At 40.4% G+C, this 20,213-nt stretch overlaps 1 protein-coding gene across 1 annotated transcript; it reads right to left on the bottom strand.

The window, feature by feature from the left end:
- Window positions 675-10,010, bottom strand: LOC109243308 (transcription initiation factor TFIID subunit 15). The gene is made up of 8 exons (XM_019410220.1): window positions 9,844-10,010; window positions 8,070-8,238; window positions 7,571-7,935; window positions 7,248-7,442; window positions 5,099-5,182; window positions 2,796-2,877; window positions 2,569-2,698; window positions 675-1,112 (listed from the first exon to the last, which is right to left on the bottom strand). The coding sequence occupies exons 2-8, from the start codon at window positions 8,187-8,189 to the stop codon at window positions 919-921; spliced, it is 1,170 nt and encodes a 389-aa protein (XP_019265765.1). The 5' UTR covers window positions 8,190-8,238; window positions 9,844-10,010; the 3' UTR covers window positions 675-918.

Genomic DNA, 20,213 nt, shown 5'->3' with positions numbered 1-20,213 from the left:
GTTTTTGGTTGCCTTCCCTTTTGTATTTATGTGGGATGTCACTTCTTGGACATGTGAGCTAGGACCCCCTTAAGAAAATCACAAAATTATGTCACAGGACACACCTTATTATTTGAATTGAATAAATAAATATAGCAATTACTTAATTTCATTAATTAAGTAACCAAATTCATTTGTATTTCCTTGTGAACCGACAACTTGCATTTTAATTTACAATATTTGAAATGTTATAGATTGATCATAGTGGGTTCGTGACATGAGGTATGATAATCATATATTTCGGGTTCTAGTCTTAGAAATAAAAAGTATCCTAGTAGGTAGCGACTTTTCCTTTAATGAGTCTTATAGTGAGAATCAAAATTAATCGGAATCCAAGGTGTCAGACGTCGGATAGAAAAAAAAACAAAGATTACGAAGAGTGAATTTGTAACATGGAAAATGACATATACTAATATTCCACCAAAAATAAAAAGAACTTCTTACAGCAAGAGACAAAACAACTCAGTCTATGCTTCAGAAATTATCCTCACAAGAGTTTTACTGATTTTTACATACGGAGAGACTCTTTTATCATACTAATTGTATCAGAGAGACGACACCAACATCGCGCCAATCCCTAGCTAGTTGTGATCGACTATATGAATCATTTTCAAAGAAATCACGGAAAGAAATCAGAAGATATAAGAAAGTTGATTGCCTCCTTAGAAACAAGTGTTGTAGCAAAACGAATATCCAACATATGAGTTTGACAAAGATAGCCCAGATAAAGTCGAATAGTCAAATATATGAATTTGACAAAGGTGAAGCAACCTTAAGAAGGTGACATACTAATATAGCCCCATGTAAACATGAGACAAATGAAGTTTGACGAATACCAAAACTGGACAACATTTTCATGGAATCACCAACACAACCTCTTCAATAACGATGCCTGCTCCGCTCACGGTCTCGGTCACGGCCATATTCTCTGTCTCGATCATAGTCGTAGGAGCGGTCTCTGTCTCTTCCCCTATCCCTCTCTCTGCTTCTGCTCCGGTGCCTAGATCTCTCTCTCTCATCATAATCTCTTGATCTTCCTCTGCTTCTCTCCTTTCTATCTCGGTCAGCCACACCTGCCAAATTAAAGGGTAATCGTCAGGAACACTTAGGTCTTCCATTAATTACGTTTCAGAAGCACGCTAAGCGCTTTCATATGGAATCTCTTGAGGCTCAGGTGTAAAGGGCTCATCAAGCCAAATGAAGTTGGCAACTAGTGAGGACCAACACCCGAAAAAACTGGGCATCTTTTAATCAGATAAAGAAGATTTTAGTAAGGTTTTAGTGCCCCACTTGTATGAAACTCCTACTTATGCCCCTCTTTCACTGAACTTGGCAGATAAAACTCACATAGTTTATCCGGCTCTTCCCTTCCAATTGTTATTGCCCATACCAAAACACAGAACGAAGAATTGCATATTCCTCACAAGCTATTGGAAGGTTAAATGCCTGGCTATGTGAGGGTAGAGAGGTAATTCTACCTCTCTCTTTTTTAACCTATTTAGGCAACAACGTGTGCTCATCTAACATTACAAACAAGAATGCGAGGGGATTACAAAACAATTGAGATATGTCAAAGCTTTGCATCTTTATTTATATCCAACATAACCAAGGCTGAATTGTAATATGCAGTCTCTATCCCATCATAATGACCTACTGTGGTGGCTCAAGACATCAATAATTCCATTTTCTAGTCATATCAATAAATAACAGCTATATATACTTTGAATCCACCGCTATGTCATTGTATCATCTTCTAAGACGCTCCAAGATCCAAACTCATCTAAATCAATTAAAGCAAAGTAACTAAACTTCCTATAATTGAGCATTGAACCAGAACAAGGGAAATACAAATTCGTGCCAAGCAAATTAAGGAAAATAAAATAAATTGGAATAAGATTTTAACAAAGAATTTTATTTCGACAAAGATTATACATAGGCAAGAGAATCAAGTCATCTACATAACTTTCGTCAGCCAAAGGCCCCGATTAGAACATTAGAAGCCAGTAAGAGACAGCTCCAGCACTAGCGGGTGGCGTCTCAAACTCCATTGTGGGGATTTCCTATTACCCTCCTCTCAAGCAATGGTTCCTCAGCTGACCACACTAACATTCTTCCAATGGCATGTGAGTGACAGATTCTTGGTGAAGTTTTGTAGCTTTTAGTGAAGGTATTTATCAATTGTTAGAGGCAAAACCTACTTTAATAATCTGCCTAACAAGAATACTACTACTAACTACGCCTCAATCACAAAACTGGGTGGATAGGATCAAGCCAACCAATCTTGTAGACACTAGCTGAAATCCGTCTACTAAATGAACCAGTCTGATCCACTAGACAAGAAAAATTATACAAGATGCATAGAACTTTTAAACTCCAGCAAATAGCCAAATACTGCTCGCTGAAACACCTAGGGATACTATGGAGTCTGGTTGATACTGTAGAAGCTGCGCGGAAAACATAGACATAGAAAATGAAGAACCTTATATCCTTCATTATGGACAACACATACAACAAAACTATTGCCCCTACCTAATTCCTCAGCTTCCCATCCAGCGCGTCCTACTCCAGGGGGAAGGCTCTGGGCTGCTTCTGCTCGCTGCATTTTAGCACGAAACTTCTTTTTCAGATTTCCAAACTCATCATACATCTCACCATCATCCTGTAATTGAGATGAAAATTTTACCAGAAAGTCAGAGGCAGAATGACACCAGGGATAAAGCATTATAACTCATATACTTCTGCTATTCTTATCTTACTTCTTCAGCCTCTCTCCTCCGACGTCTAGTTTCCTCTATTTCTTCTTCATCGAGTTCTTTATAACCTCCTGCACGTCCTCCTCTGTCGATTACAATAAAAACAGATCAAAGTTAATACCTAGAAGGCGAAATTATAAGAACGAGTTGCTAAAGAATAGGATTTATTGGATAGACTATGCTAAATCACCATACACTTTCCTCAAATCGAAGCTGCCATAGCCATAAGATTATAGGCACAAACTATAAATATGGCATCAAATTAAACTGTATTCAATCACTTTCAAAATATATTTATTTTCATATTAGAACACTGGCTTAAGAGTTATATTTTATATGCTTACTAACACAAAAGCAATCCCAAAATTGTCTAAGAAAATATGTAAAAATTGCAATGCAATGGTAGAAATCTATCCTTTGGCATGACAATTGGCATGGTCATTCCCCTTTAAGAGACCAATTTCCCTCACTTTTTCAGCTTGCACAGGGCAGTGATATGACTGTAGCTCAGAACAGAAACAATAACTCATGGAATATCATTTTTAGGAGAAATCTGAAGGACTGGGAGTTAGAAGATATCACATATTCAGAGTGTTATCCAATTTACAGGAACTCAATAGCAATGTAGACAGACTGATATGGAAGGGAAATGGAGATGGACAATTCACTGTGAAGTCTTGTTACAAAGTGCAAACAGGGAACCAACTGTTCTCCTTTTCGAACCCCTGGAAACAGATAGCGAAGTCAAAGGCCCCTGTCAAGATCAATGTGTTTTGTGTGGTTGGTGTCCAAAGGAGCATGTCTTGCCAAAGAGAATTTGCAAAGAAAAGGTTACCAATTGTGCAACAAATGTGATGTGTGATGGAAACATAGAAACTATCAACCACCTACTTTTGCATTGTCCTGTTGCAACACAGGTGCAGCAGCTGTTTAATAATATTCTGGGCATGAGCTAGGTGATGCCAAGATCAACTATAGACTTCTTAAGTTGCTGGAGCAGGAAAGAAGTGAAAAGTTCTTTTAAGATCATATGAATACAATATCAGCATGCATTTGGTGGTGTCTATGGAAGGAAAGGAATAGAAGATGTTTTAAAGGACAAGTCAGCAATACACTGAATATCAGATCTGATTTTATTTTTTTGCTCTCGAGTTGGCTAAGTTGCTCGAACTCAGGTGCGGGTGTCCGATACATGTGCCAATCTAGAGATCGGATCCTTCACAATCTAAATTTTAAGATTCAGTTGTATGGATCCAAGAACGGATACATGTGCAAGTATTCGGCTAAAAGTAATTCAAATATCTAAAAATAGAGTTATAAAAATATGTCTAAATTATGAGACATTACGTGGAAAACTTACAAGGTATTTCAAGAAGGAGAAAATGTTAATCAAGAGGAGAATCCGAGAAGGAGATAAAAGGAAAGGACTGACATAGATTCTATTTTCTCCAATTTCACCCTATCTTTTGTTTGATTTAAAAAATCATTGTATTTGTCCCGATTCCTCCGTCAATTTTGGTCAAAGTACCCAAAATCAGTTGACTAAATCCAGTAGGGATCCCACACCAGCACACATGTCATGCCGACACGGGTGCGGCACCAGAAATGAAGAGACCGAGCAACTTAGCCAGTTGGTGTAATATGGATTTTGTAAATGATGTGGAAACCTTGTTACAATGTATAGAAACTAGAAAGCTTATATCACTGTTACTATTCTCAAAAAAAATGTATAGAAACCTTATATAGATAGATAGGTCAGGTCAAGGTTTTCCTTTTTTTGGGTTTTTGGAGATGTATTCAGGACAATCTTTGTGCTATATCGATAATACTTACCATTTCAAAATAAAGAAAAACATATCAATTGTAACGGCAGGCCTATAACGCAGCTATACTGATTATCTTGATATAAGAACATCCCATATATAAAATCCCAAGTAAAGAACATTTCGTTAGATAACATTCATGTAGCACATTAGTCTAAAGCACCAGTAGCTCCAATACCGCCAATCATCAACATTAAGTTAAGGCCACCTAACATAATGTCTTGTGCACCTCTGTTCCTTTTCCAGCTGCTAGCAATGCAGCAAATTCCTTTCTAATTGTTGCAGAGCAATAAGGAGAAGGGGGAAGGGAGGGCCTCAAGACCTAGTTTCAAGAAATATGCAATTGTAATAAAAATAAGCAAGACATCTATGGTGAAAACCATACACAACCAAATTAATTGACCCAATCAGACTGCGGTTAGAGAAAATAACAGTTCTTAGAAATCTTAATAAACATTCAATGTTGCATCGTCTTTTGCATACCTCACACCACCCTCATTGGTCCCAGGTTTGTTGGTGTTGCAGATGTTACACTTGTTCCTCTTAGCCCAATTTATGTTGCCACACCTGAACAATAGGGCAAACACAATATAGTAAATTTCAACCTATCAAAAAAGGGCAACATAATAAATGCCAATCAATAGCAATAAAGCAATTCGTTCCAAGCTAGTTAAAATCTAAGTTGCTCGGACACGGGTACGGGTGTCGGACATGGGTGCAGATCTAGAGGTCAGATCCTTCGAGATGTAAATTCTTAGATTCGGGGATACGGATCTTAGTACGGATACGGGTGCGGGGATCCGGCTAAAAATCATTCAAAAAAAAATAATAATAAAAAATGTCTCTAAATTATGATTTTTTTTAATGACATACTCAAGTATAGCTTGTAAAGTGTGGATTTATTTTTTATTCTCAAGTTGTAGATAAGTCGAGGATTGATTTCTTAGATGATGTATGCTATTTTCTTCAAATTTATCCTAATTTTGGTTCTGATTTCGGGAACCAAATAGTATCTCGTCTCGAATTTTCCGTCCGTCGTGGTCAAGGTACCCAAAATTGTTTGACCAAATCCGGTACGAATCCCATACTCACACCCATACTAGTGTCGTGTTGACACGGGTGCGGCACCTAAACTGCCATGTCGGAGCAACTTAGGTTAAAATAATGGAGGACACTGATCCTCAATTCAGAATGACAAGTATGATTCTAATGGCCATTCTCTTACTCGATGAAATTCTACCATGAGTCGACCCTGTTGTTCTTGTAGGATACATCCTTTCTCTAAAGCCCCAAAAGAGAAGAGGCAAGCCTAAAAGAGAAAGGTACAAAAGAACAGGGATCTCCACTTCTATCTCTTACCCATTCCTTTAAACAACAAAGAGAAATTAACCATAGATAAACTGTCACACGGCAAACCCCATTTTTTGGAACTGAAAAAAAGGGGTCCGGATAAGATGGAGACGAAAAAATAAATGATGCCATTTGGCTTTGCATTTGACAATGACATCTGCCAAAAACAAAAAATCTACTCTTCTCTGTATGACTATGTTAATGCTCCTATATAAATCTTAGTTACTACATCGATAAAACCAGGAAATGATCGCACAGGGATGTTTTCCCCTCTCTTTTTTTTCACAATGGTGGCATCCGAACAAGCTTCCGCGTACCTCTACTACTTCATTAGGTACCTACTGCCTCCCACCAGCACAGGTACCAAGTAACTCTGTCCACCAAAGGCTAGACATATGGGAAGAAAGCAACAAGCATTTTTTGTATCTGCTAGAATTTGAACCCTTGTCTCTCATTATTTTAGCCCACTCCATCAATTACTAGGTCACAACTTGGCTGCTTGGTGATGCCTTTCCCTGTCCTAGGCAATAAGGTGCTAAACCGCCAAAACCAAGGGAATGATTCCCACATATAAAGAGTTAAAATTATACCTTGGAAATATCTTTCAAGAACAAATGCAGGGTAAGGCGGCGTACAATAGACCCTTGTGGTCCGGCTCTTCCCCGGACCCCGCACATAGCGGGAGCTTAGTGCCACCAGGCTGTCCTTTTTTTAAATATCTTTCAAGAACAGTGAAATACTCAGAGATTAAAATTCACCATAAACAAATAAACCGAACCAAAATCTGAACACAGAGTTAACAGTCCCTACGTTTCTCGGATGGAATTTCATTTTTATTCTAAATAATAGCAAGGATTTGGTTATAAATTTTGGGGAAAGAACTGCACTGACCCATGCACCCTTAAATAAGAAAGAATGACATCAAAATCAAGCCCGTCTCAAAACTCCAGCTATAACTTTAATTCGAGTCATCTTCGACCAGGTAGCTCTTTGTATGACAAATCATAATCTAGGCTAGGAATTCAATGCCCAAGTAAAGCCAATGTAGCAGTTGAAAGTACAGGTAAGTAACTTGTCCAAAAAGGAAAGTAGAGCTAGCACGGCTTTATGGGAGAATACATAATGAAAATAAAAAAGACTACAAAACACCTGAAGACTTACTAATTTCAAGATGAGAGCAATAGAGGGGATTCCAAGTCTGATTATGAGCTGACAGCTTATTTTTGAGAAGTTACATTATTTTTTAATAAAATAAGTTGCAAATGCAAATGAAGATTCTTACATCGGACAAGACCAATCATTTGGACCAAATAGGCCTGGAGGACCACCTACTGCACGAGCAGGGGCTCCCTGGTCCTGGCTACCACGTCCTCTACCACGACCGGCAGCTCCAGCCCCGCCGCCACCAACACCAGCAGGTCGAGCAGTTCCACAACGGTTGCAAACTCCACGAAATGCGAAGTTTACATTAGAGCAACTGTTATCAAAATAAATTATGAAAAACTGTAAGCATAGGAAAATACTGGACTATTCGAGGTACAAACAGACAATCAAAAGATACAGTAGAGCAAGAAAGAGTTGCTCACCAATAATCGCATCACAGACCTTGTATTCGGACACATCCAGTCACCATCTTGTTGCCATGCCTTTGCAGAAGCATCTCCCCTGCCCCTACCTCTTCCACCACCTCCATCTATATCCTTGGAACCTTCTTCCAGCACATCGAGAACACTACTCAGATTGGGGTCGCTAATTTGATTCCCTGTGACATAGGAAGCCTCGTCTTTGTTCTTAGACTCTGCAATAAATACCCCAATTATTGACCCATGAAAGTCCTTGTTATTGAACCATTCAACAGCAGCTAATGCAGCATGAGGGTCTTCATATGTGACTGTAGCATCTCCTTTGGGCTCATTTGTAACTTTATCACGGTATAACCATATCTTAGGCCTACCACTTCGTTTGTCTTTCTACAGCATGAAACAAAAAATTCCTTAGAAAAAAGCAGACAAAGAAAGCTTGCACAAGAAGAGAAGGGGAAAGGGGGAAAAGCTTATAAGAAAAATTCTCAAACATAATTTTAAGTACCTGATCACAACCATACCTTTAGCACCCCTATCGTGCCAAAATATTCAGCTAGCATATCTTCATCTGTACCAAGGGGCAAGTTACAGACATACACAGAACCATTTAGTGGAGATCCTTTCCCTGAATAGTTTGCCATTTATGCTCCACTTTCATGAAATTCAAAGAAACAACAGAAACCACAAGACCTGCATCAGGCAACAACCTAGTATTAGTCCTGCTACAGTTTCCCTGTCCCTAAAAGAAACCACAGGCAATAATAAACAAGTGAGAAAAGCACCAGAGTATGTGTAAGTCAAAGGACCAAACCAGCACAACTCAAGGGGAAACAAAGGAAGAAAATTGATATAAGGTAGGGTGTGGGGTGGGACGAAGCACTTTTTTGGGGGGTTTGGACGAAGAAAACAAATGCCACTTGGTGGAAAATTTGCCAAAAGGCTGCTAGCTAATATTTTCTTACTGTAATCCTGTATTAAAATTAGAAAAGAGCTAAGTGGTTATGGTCCTTTATGAGTACAGGATTCTAGGTCAATGGGCTAAAATCTCGTGTTCCGTGTACAGTACTTTCTAGGGACACACAATTTGGGAATACTGCCAGGGATCTTCACATAGAGCAGCCTTTAATTTCTGTACAGCACATGTTGATAAATTTATCAAGAACTCTGATCTATCAATCAATCAACAAACTAAGTCTCCATCCCAAACTAATCGGTATTGGCTATATGATCCTCTATATCGATCACCTTTTAAAAAAAAGGCAGCCGGTGCACAAAGCATCCCGCATTCAGGCAAGTCCAAGGAAAGGCCACACCCCCAAGGGATGCAAGCATCAGTGGGATCAGCCACTGCTCGAGCCCGTGACCCATAGGTCACGCGGGAGACAACTTGACCGTTGCTCCAAGGGTCCCCTTCTATATAGATCACCTATGCCACCATGAATTCAGTATTCAGACGATAGAAAAAGTAAAACTATTTATGGGAGCAGTCAATGTATCGCAACCTTTCATTTTAACTTGGGACAGGCTATACTTTACGAAATTCACATAGAGGTGTTATGAACACCAATTTATAGCTTAAAAAATATTGCTTACAGAACCAGGTTGAGTCACACAAAAAGTCACCCCTGTAGTTCTACAACAAAATAAAGCTGGCCTCCTACAACCATCCGCAAATGGAGCCCATTTTAGTAGATAATTGATAAACCAAGAAAAGAGATCAATGCTTAGATACGAAACTTTTCCCTAACATGTTAACCAATAATTTTGAAATTTGACCACTACTTGATAGATACCCAACTTCCGCAAACACGTTAACTGTCAACTTCCACAAACTTTTCTTTCAACTTCAATCAAATATTGTCCAAACGAGTTGAAACATTTCAAGAGCTGAATTAAATGGAGCAGGCCATTTGCTCTATGATCTCTTTTACAGTTTAGTAACTCTTGGTACAGTTCATTAAATATATAAAATTTTACCTTTCATCAAAACAACATATGCCAAGAGCTGAACATCAACAATATAATGGAAAAAAATATAATCTTTTAGGATTTCTTCTCTTTTTCATTTAGTGTAGTAACAGCTATTTGCAAATTCATTTGGCAATACGGAAACGGAAAGGCAATTAGCACAAATCGTATACACATTCCAGTACAAATCGCAAAGAACTATACAAATCGGACTCTAGGGTCTGTTATGCAATGAAAGTATACACCAGGCGTCGTAAATCATTTGAAAATGGGATTAGGGTTTTGGTTTCATGAGAGATATTAAGGAAGGAATCTAGAGAAACTTACAGCTCGATTTCGCCGGAGAGAGATCCACCGGAGTTCAGCGGAGAGAGATTGTGAGGAACAATTTCGCCGCCGAGGGAGAATGATGTCAATTTAGCCGTAGAATTGGTGTAATGCCGTAATGTGACGTTGGGGGCAGAAATCAATAGGTTTTGGATTGGTCCATTTGACCCGTTAGAGGTACTTGGGTCTTAAGTTCAAAATCCAATGGGGCCTAGTGCTGATTTTCTCAAATAGCCCCTCCTTAGGCCCTGTTTATATTTCGTCCCTATTTTAAAAAGTTTTGCAAACATAACTCATGTGCTTTCACAATCGGAAGAATGGAAAATTCATGCTACCGCCCAGAGACGGATCCAGAATTTAAATTATATAGGTTCAACTTTTAAATTTTTTTAGCATTGAACTCATTGTATTTTTAAGTTATTGTTTCAGACCTACCACTTGTTGCAATTTTAATGAATTTTCACATATAAATTTATGCTCTGCGTCGAAAGTACGGGGTTCAAATGAACCCGACGGCCAAACTCTACATCCGCCCCTGCTACCACCTCCGACCATTTGGTCATAAAGTTTGATCATAAATATTTTACAACTTGAAAAATCTCAACAAGAACTCCCGGATATCATAAAATTTATTTTATGAATAATTTAATTTCTTCTACAACTTCATACTATGGTCTACTGTTTAGTCTGAATTGGGATGTAGAGCCCTCATGAATGCAAGTTTTGTATCCTTTATGCCGGATCGTTCTACTACGGAAGCTATACACCTTATTAGGAAGTTGGTGGAATAGTATAGGGAGGGGAAGAAGGATCTGCACATGGTGTTTATTGATTTAGAGAAAGCGTACGATAAGGTCCCTAGAGAAGTTCTCTGGAGATGATTGGAGGCAAAAGGCGTGCCAGTTGCCTATATTTGGGCAATTAAGGATATGTATGATTGGGGCTAAGACTCGGGTTAGGACAGTAGGAGGCGAATCTGAGCAGTTTCCGGTTGTTATGGTGTTACACCAAGGTTCTGCGCTCAGTCCGTTCTTATTTGCCCTAGTGATGGACGCGTTAACACACCATATTCAAGGGGAGGTGCCATGGTGTATGTTATTCGCCGACGACATAGTTTCGATTGATGAGACAAGAACCAGTGTTAATGAGAGGTTGGAGGTTTGGAGATAGGTTGTTGAGTCTAAGGGTTTCAAGCTGAGAAGGACAAAGACGGAATACCTAGAGTGTAAGTTGAGCACTGAGCCGAGGGAAGTGGGCGTGGAAGTAAGGCTTGAATCATAGGTTATCCCAAGTAGTGGTAATTTCAGGTACCTTGGGTAGGTTATCCAGAGGGGATGGGAGATCGATGAGGATGTCACACACCGTATTGGGGTAGGGTGGATGAAGTGGAGGTTAGAATCTGGAATCCTGTGTGACAAGAGAGTGCCAACGATACTCAAAGGTAAGTTTTACAAAGCAGTGGTTAGACCGACCATGATGTATGGGGCTGAGTGTTGGCCTGTTAAGAACTCACATATCCAGAAGATGAAAGTAGCAAAAATGAGGATGTTGAGGTGGATGTGTGGGCACACTAGGATGGATAAAATTAGGAATGAAGATATTCGGGAGAAGGTAGGCGTGGCTCCCATTGATGATAGATGCGAGAAGCGAGGCTCAGATGGTTCGGACACGTACAAAGGAGAAGCCCAGATGCTCCAGGAATGAGGTGTGAGCGACTGGCTTTGGAGGGCCCGAGAAGAGGTAGAGGACGGCCTTAAAAGTATTGGGGAGAGGTGATCAGGTAGGACATGGTGAGGCTTCAGATTTTCGAGGACATGGCCCTTGATAGGTGTAAGGCCCCGTAAAATTTTTGCTTAAAAACCCAGAATTTCGTGGTGCCGAGTTAGGCTTATGTGTTAAAGGTATAGAGATTCTTCGTAGCTCGCAAGCTTGCCGCGGTATGGACTTTTTGGGTTAAACAGTGCACCAAGGAGTTAAAGAAAAATGTTGGCAGAATAAGGCATTTCTGCGGTCCACTATGCGGTCGCAGAATCACTCTGCGGGCCGCGGAGTGAGGCAGTGATTGGGCCATTTTTATGTCACTTTTGCGGCCCATTATGCTACCGCAAAACCATTTTGCGGGGATGCACTTTGGTCGCATAATCTTCCTTGGACTTTTGCGGAGGGAGGTTCTGCGGCGCATTATGTGACCGCAGAACAAGTCTGCGGGGCGCATAATGGCTACAGAGTGAAGCAGACCAGCCTAGTTCCCAGGGCCACTTTTCGCGGTCATTTCGCGGACCGCATAACCATTATGCGGTCGCATAGGTGACTGCAGAACCTGTTCCGGAGCTTCATTTTTGGGGTTTTAAAACCCGACCCAACCTCGTTAAAATAGATGTAAGGGGCCATTTTGAGCAAATTTTCTGATATCTTTAGAGTGAGAAAGAGAGTCCTAGAGGGAGAAAGTGTTCTTCATCAAAAATTTCTCTTCAATTCTTGCTTAAACCTTGAAGATTATCAAGAGAGGCACCTAGGTCTTCTTCCCAAGAGGTAAGGTCTACCACCCAAACTCCTAATTTCAAAATGTAACTAAAATGGGCCATTAGTAAGGTAATTCATAGGGATGGGAGTGTTTACCTTGCATGCATGTATTCTTAAGGTATGCGGGGAGGTTGTGAGTAAAGATGGAAAAGAATGGGGTGTGGGTTGGTATAACCTTTCATAAAAAGGGCCATGAAACCTTAATATACACATAGTGTTTGATAAAATGCTCGAGAGAGCTAGATGCATGATCGCTTTCCTAATTTTTGGTTCGATTTTGCTATATTATTAAAATAGATTGAAGTTGCTAATATTTCGGAACATCTTAAAGTTTAAAGGAGCTGAATCGAGGTATGTATGGCTAAAAATCCTCTTCTTAGAATTGAACCCCATGGTGCTCATGCAATCGGTGTAAGTCTCAAATTGATCGTTATAGAATTGCTATTCCAAAGGTGCTTGTGTTGAAAAATATGTGTACAATATGTATTCCAAGGCTTTCATCGTGCTATGTTATTACTTAAGAATGTGTTCAAAGTATGGATTGCGTGTCACAAAAATGTTAAGACTTCATGTCAAGTTTGAATGAAGATTGTTATGCTCAATTGTGTGAGGAGTCTCTATGTGCCTTAGATTCTGAATTGCTCTCATGTGAAAACAAAGTCTTGTTATTGTTGATGATAAAAAATGCTAGGATGTGGAAAGGAACTTGAATTATGAAATGCGGCCAAGAGCCAAGTATGAAATGAGATAATGGATAAAAAATGGTAATGTCTTAGGCAAGACGCCCTAGCCGATCGGGCCGTGATCGGACGCCATGCCGCACACATGGTTGGCGACTGTGCTGAAAAATTGAAACTGAAACTGAAATTGAAATTGAATTATGGTAGATGTCTCAAAAGAGATGACCTAGCCAATCGGGTCTTGATCGGACTCCGTTTAAGAATACGGTGGTATTGTTAATGATGGTATATTGGTACTAAAGACCTCCCAACCAAAATTCGTGGAAATTACATGAAAGCTTATGTGACTCTTAATTTGATGATATGGTACTGTTTAATGCTTCTATTGATTTCGTGATTACTCCTTCTTGTATTATTGTTCATTCTAATGAGATGGTGTTTAATTATACATACTAGTGCTATTCGATGGCACTAACGTCCCTTTTGTCAGGGGCGCTGTATCTTTAATTGATACAGGTGGTTCCACAACAGGCGGCATCGATCAGTATTAGCGGCATCCTCCTCCCAGCAGTCTTGGTGAGCCCCAATTCATTTCGGGGTCATACATCTTTTGTTCCTTGTGTATTGCACCTGAGGTATAGCCGAAGCCTTGTTTCCGGCACTTTTATAGTACTCTTTTGTATCTATTTAGAGTCTCCGTAGATACTATGTGGGTTGTATATGGGTGCTGGGAAAGTCAAACGAAATATTATTGTGTTTGAATCATTTAATCCACTTCATGTTATGAAAAGATGTATATTTTGGAGGCACCAACTAATGAAGCAACTAATGAAAATGACTTGGAATTGTGTTCATGATCTCCCTATTACCTAGTTAATGAAAATATGTCTTCTCTTAATGCGTGAGCGAGTTGGGTAGAAAGAATATGATAGGCTTGCTCGGCCGGGTTCACTCGGTTGAGCGCCGGTCGCGATCCCCGAGTTTGGGGCGTGACAAACTTGGTATCAGAGCCTAAGATTTAAAAGTGTCTTAGGATGTCTCGGAGCCGTGTCTTCTAAGGTCCTTCTTATCGGTGTGTTGTCAACCACATCTATAAGTTGGAGGCTACTTGGACATTTAGTAATAATACCTTTGTTTGATATTCTATATCGTGCGATAGAGCTGGTTGTGAAACTGTTCCTCCTCTAACTCATGCATTGCTCTAACTTTCAATAAATGGCACCTAAGAAGAAAGCAAGAACTGACCAAGGAGCTAACGCTGCCCCAGGAGTGGCAGTCGACTCTTTATTTGATGATATGGGTGAGAACCCGATGGGTGAGGATATTCCCCCGACTACTACACTGCCGGATTCCAATACACCGGTTCCTACATCTGCTGAGGGTACGACGATTCCTCCAACTAACATTCCGGTTCCACCTCCAGCCCCAGCTTCCGGTCCTAGTGTTTCTGATAGGGACCTTAGGGGAGGCATACAGATGTTGGTTCAGATAATGGCTTCTCAGGCCCAGAGATCTAATGTTGCCCCTACTTCTTCTAGCCAGCAAGGGGATTCTGCCAGTTCCAGGGTAAACAGGTTCCTCCAGTTAGATCCTCCAGTGTTCACGGGTGTTAATCCCGAGGAGGACCCCCAGGATTTTATTGATGAGATGCACAAGACTCTCAGAGTTATGCGTGCAACTGAGACGAGGGGAGTGGAGTTGGCCGCCTACCGCTTGAAAGGGGTGACCTATTCGTGGTTTGAGTTGTGGGAGGACTCCCGTGAGGAGGGGAGCCCTCCAGCAAGGTGGAGTGAGTTTGCTAACGCTTTCATGGATCATTTCTGCCTGCTGAGACAAAGGCAGATCGTGCAGCTGAGTTTGAGAATCTAAAGCAAGGTAGAAGGAGTATATGGGAGTACCACATGGAGTTCGCACGCCTATCCAAGTATGCTGTATTGCCCACTATGGAGGCCATGGTACGCCAGTTTGTTCAAGGCCTTAGTTCTTTGGTAATTAATGAGGCTTCTACAGCTGCCTTGAATTCTGATATGAACTATGGGAAGATGGTGGCATTTGCTCAGGACACAAAGAACCGTAAGTTGAAGAACGGGATGGAGCGAGAGGGTAGCAGTAAGGCCCAGTCCGCGGGAAACTTTGGGGAGTCATTTGGTGGGGGGAGATCAACTTTTAGGGGAGGGTCATCAGGGCCATCCCAAGCTAGTGCCCCACCATCAGGGCCCAGTCAGTAGTAGTAGTGGAGTCATTTCATGCCAGTCAGGGCAACAGGGGACCCCATCAGCAGGGTCGACCATGAGGGAGATCCCAGCAGCAGCGGAGGCCCCCATGCCCCAGGTATGGGAAGATGCACTTAGGGATTTGCTACATGGACTTACCCATTTGCTACGGGTGCGGATTAAGGGGACATATCCAGAGAGAATGTCATTTATCCCGCCAAGGTGCGGGCAGAGGTACATCACAGCCATCCACTTCAGCAACTGCTACATCTTCAGCACCCTCTCCAGCTCGAGGCACTCCAGCACCCGCAGATGTGGTGCAGCTAGGGGTAGTGCACAAAGTTCGGGAGGACCCAACCGTTTCTATGCTATGAGTGGTCTCCAGAGTGCATAGGCTTCTCTAGATGTTGTCACAGGTATATTGACTGTCCAAACTCATGATGTGTATGCTCTTATTGATCCCGATTCCACCTTGTCATATGTTAACCCTTATGTTGCTATGGAATTTGGGATAGAGCCGGAACATCTTCATGAGTCGTTCTCTGTATCTACTCTAGTTGGTGAGTCTATTATGGTCGCGCGGGTTTATAGAGGTCGTGTTGTCACTGTGTGTGGTCGGGATACCATAGCTGACCTCATTGAATTGGGGATGGTTGATTTTGATATAATAATGGGGATGGATTGACTTTATTCATGTTTTTCCAAGCTCGATTGTCGAACTAGAACTATGAGGCTTAAATTTCCAAATGAGCCCGTCGTTGAATGGAAGGGGGATAATGTGGTGACAAAGGACAGGTTTATTTCTTATCTTAAGACCACAAAGATGATCAAGAAAGGGTGTATTTACCATTTGGTCCGAGTTACAGACACCGATGCTGAGGCACCTACATTGAGTCTGTACCAGTTGTGAATGAATTTCCGGATGTCTTTCCATATGAGCTCCCTGGGATTCCGCCAGACAAGGAGATTGATTTTGGGATTGATATGATGCCAGGCATACAACCTATATCTACTCCACCTTACAGAATGGCACCGGCCGAATTGAAGGAGATAAAAGAACAATTAAAGGATTTGTCAGAAAAGGGTTTCATCCGACCGAGTGTGTCGCCTTGGGGCACACCGGTTCTCTTTGTAAGAAAGAAAGATGGATCGCTACGGATGTGTATTGATTATCGACAGCTCAACAAAGTCACAATAAAAAATAAGTACCCACTACCAAGGATAGATGATTTGTTTGATCAATTACAGGGTGCTAAGTACTTTTCCAAAGTTGATTTACGGTTCGGGTATCACCAATTGAAGATCTGGGAGCGGGATATTCCGAAAATAGTTTTCAGGACCCGGTATGGGCACTTTGAATTCCTGGTAATGTCTTTTAGGCAACAAATGCCCCGACAGCTTTCATGGATCTTATGAATCGAGTCTTCAAGCCTTTTCTTGACTCCTTTATGATAGTTTTCATTTACGACATTCTTGTATATTCACGAAGTCGAGAGGACCATGCCGATCATCTCAGGGCAGTTCTGCAAACTTTTCATCAGCACCAATTGTATGCGAAGTTTTCGAAATGTGAATTTTGGCTTGAATCTGTTACATTCTTGGGTCATGTCGTCTCTAGAGAAGGAATTATAGTTGATCCTCAAAAGATTGCGGCAGTGAAGAATTGGCCTAGACCCGCAACTCCAATAGAGATTCGTAGTTTCTTAGGCTTAGCAGGGTATTACAAGAAGTTTGTGGAGAGGTTTTCTACTCTTGCCTCTCCATCGACTATATTGACGCAAAAAGCGGTTAAATTCCAATGGTCCGATGCTTGTGAAAGAAGCTTCCAGGAGTTGAAATCAAGATTGACTACGGCACCGGCGTTAACCCTACCAGAGGGCACAGACGGGTTTGCGGTATATTGCGATGCTTCAAGGATCGGGCTTGGGTGTGTATTAATGCAACATGGACAGGTTATAGCTTATGCTTCCACAACTTAAGAATCATGAAAAGAACTATCCAACACATGACTTAGAGCTTGCGGCGGTGGTTTTTGCACTGAAAATTTAGCGTCATTGTTGATACCCAATTTTGCCCTCATATTTTTTTAATATACGTATATACTTCCAAAATAGAATTTTTGCATCATCACTTAGCCTAAAAACCTATACAAGCATTTTTTATAATTTTTCATAATTTTTTTTAGAGCTTCAAATTAATTTTTCTTATATTTAAAATTATAAAAATATCTAGTAATTAACCTTTAAATTACTTTGTGATGACTTAATTACCCCAAAATTATCATTTGCATCCGTAATACATGTTTCACATATTTTTGTCCTATTTTTTATAATTGCAATAGCATTATTAAGCTATTTAACTAATTTTGCAACAACGGCCTATATTCTACAAGTAATTGCATTTATTATATTATCTATGTCAAAGTATCATTTTTATATTTTTATAATATCGAGTTATTATTTTAAAGTAGTTCACAACATAAATACTATTTTTTACATTTATTAGAAGTTTTAATAATTTATTTTTATTATTTTCAAGGGTTTCAAGAGCTGACCCAAAATAAGCCAAAATTTCAGACCAAATTAATGGGCCAAACACCCAAATCCCTAGCCCAATTCTTAGAACCCAAACCAAATAACCCATTAACCCAACCCCAATTAAATACAACCCGGCCCAGACCCCTTTCAATCCTGGCCGTTGATCTCCGAGATCAACGACCCTTATCTTTTCTTACCTTTTTTAATTCAAACGACCCCCCCCAACCTAGTCATTTTGTTACATCCGCCGCCCTAAATTCCTCTCCTCTCCGTCTCTTAGATGCTCTCCAACTCGAACCCTAATTCCACTGCCGTCACTCACCTACTGCCTTTCATGGCGGTTCTTCACCACCCCAGGCCTCTAATGGGCTCTTCTATGCTGGGTACTTCCATCTCTAAGGTCCTTGAGAAGATTCTCAAGGGACCGGCGCTAGTCTGCTTACGCATTTAGGTCTTTCTTGCCTGTTTCAGGCTGTTGTGGCTCGATTTTGAGTAAGAACTTCTTATTTCGTCTTAAACCCGTGGGTTCCTGAGTCTATGTTCTCATCTCTGATTTACTTTTGAAAACCCTAAATTTTGTCTTTAATCTTCTCATATCTGAACAGATATGAGAAGAATCGGACCTATTTCACATGTTTTTCATAAAAACTCTTCTGGTTTTTCGAGTGATTTTCCATTTTTGCTAAAGCTAGGGTTTCCTGGAAATCCTTTTCTCCAAACGTTTTCTGACTTTGAATGTTTAACCTTTTGTTCTTATGTGCTCCTTGGTCGATATATGTTGAGTTTGCCTTAGCCCTAGTAGATTTATGCTAAAACCCCAATTTTTGACATTTTTGCTTTGATTTTGAGTCTGTCCGGGTTACCTGTGCGCTGTGATGTTCTAAACGTCAATACCACACAAGAGGGGGGTGATTTGTGTGGTACCCAATTTTCGCTTATCTGAACTATAGAAGGACCTGGTTCTTCTAGGTGTTCCAACTACTGCTGTTTGCGGAATAATAAATACAAAAAATAAAGAACACAGAGATTTTTACGTGGAAAACACCTGGCTCAAAAGGTGAAAAAACCACGACCTACTACTCAGTAGGATTTTTCCAAACTTCCACTAAAATCACTGAGCCAAAACAGCATTTATAAAACTCTTTGTAAACCTAAGGATTAACTCTAATCCTGTTGTGGCACACAGCCTCAACTGTTGCGACAACTTCAAGTTAACTCTAACTTAAACACTCTAGGTACCTAATACAATTGCTTCTATGAAAGCTGAAAGATACAATGTAAAATCACCTACTACAATTGAACTAGAATAAAAGATAGACACTTGGAACTGGTACTTCTATCTTGTTCAAGTAGCTTCAGGATTGCACGCTTGAATCACACATAAATTGCTTGCAAAATCGCCTTGCTCTTTTGCTCTCAATTTAAGTTTAACTTCTGCTTATGTGCATTGCCTGTAAAAGAGAACAACACTGATATTTAATGGGTTAGTGATTAGAGATTAACTAGGATACAGATTCTACTCTCCTATCGTAGAAGAGTTCTAGTTGATCTCATACTCTAACACTATCCTCTTCTTAAACTGTGTTCTCTTCATGTAAGGAGGCTTTCTCTCCTTATCCAGTATGCAACCTTTTCGATCAGATCAGGAGATATTACTTCTGATAAGTTAGATTTATCTCCTTTACGTGCATCTCACATGTTTGGGTCGATCATGACTGTGTTTCGCAAGATGGACCTGGTCCATGTCTGAGTTCTTTTGTCAGTCTTCAAAACTTCACCTGTTCTTGAGCCAACAAATTCCCCCTTTTTGATGATGACAAACTCTGTGCTTTTTACTTACTTGGATCCTGTAAGAACTCAGCTTAACCACCAATACAAAGTTTTTAGAAAATTCCTTATCATCAAGGACCGGGTTAATTAGGTTATAAATATCACTCATTCAGAATATGTAAAGCACAATCTCTTCCCCCTTTTGGCATCATTGAAAAGTTGCATACAGAGTGTGAGTCCTAGATTTTAATAAGTACTCATGGCCACTGGGCCAACTGCAAGTGCAATCATGGATTAATCATCAATAATCAAGCAAACATATTTAAACTACCAAGGAAAGATTAACATTAATCAAGAGCAAAAGACAGTAGATATCATTGATAGAAGATATGTTGCTACCACAATCCACAACCAGAAAACAAAAAACTCGGCACGATGAAGAGTGGCCCCTTTGTTTCGGGGTACCTCCGTTGTCACGGAGCATGGGAAGGACGTGCGGCGATTACCCCGAAAACCTTCGCTTGCTTGGATTCAAAACATGAGCAAAAAGAAAGAAAAATCCCTAATCCGGGTCACTGAAGGTACTAGACAGGTTCAGGAGATAAAGGCTAGAATTTCTAAGGCTTGGGGGAGCTAGAGGGTTGGTT

This window comes from Nicotiana attenuata, chromosome 2 (genome assembly GCF_001879085.1).
Source record: "Nicotiana attenuata strain UT chromosome 2, NIATTr2, whole genome shotgun sequence".
Classification (NCBI taxonomy): domain Eukaryota; kingdom Viridiplantae; phylum Streptophyta; class Magnoliopsida; order Solanales; family Solanaceae; genus Nicotiana; species Nicotiana attenuata.
The sequence above is the reverse complement of the archived record's forward strand: the minus strand, read 5'-3'. Positions and strand labels throughout refer to the sequence as shown.

Bases quoted from the DNA above. Each gene is read 5' to 3' on its own strand.
- LOC109243308 (XM_019410220.1), bottom strand. From the start codon at position 8,189: ATGGCAAACTATTCAGGGAAAGGATCTCCACTAAATGGTTCTGTGTAT. The intron at 2,878-5,098 runs GTATGCAAAAGA...TGTAATCGACAG, and splicing joins ACCAATGAGGGTGGTGTGAG to AGGAGGACGTGCAGGAGGTT. The intron at 1,113-2,568 runs GTAGGGGCAATA...TTAATTTGGCAG, and splicing joins ATGGGAAGCTGAGGAATTAG to GTGTGGCTGACCGAGATAGA.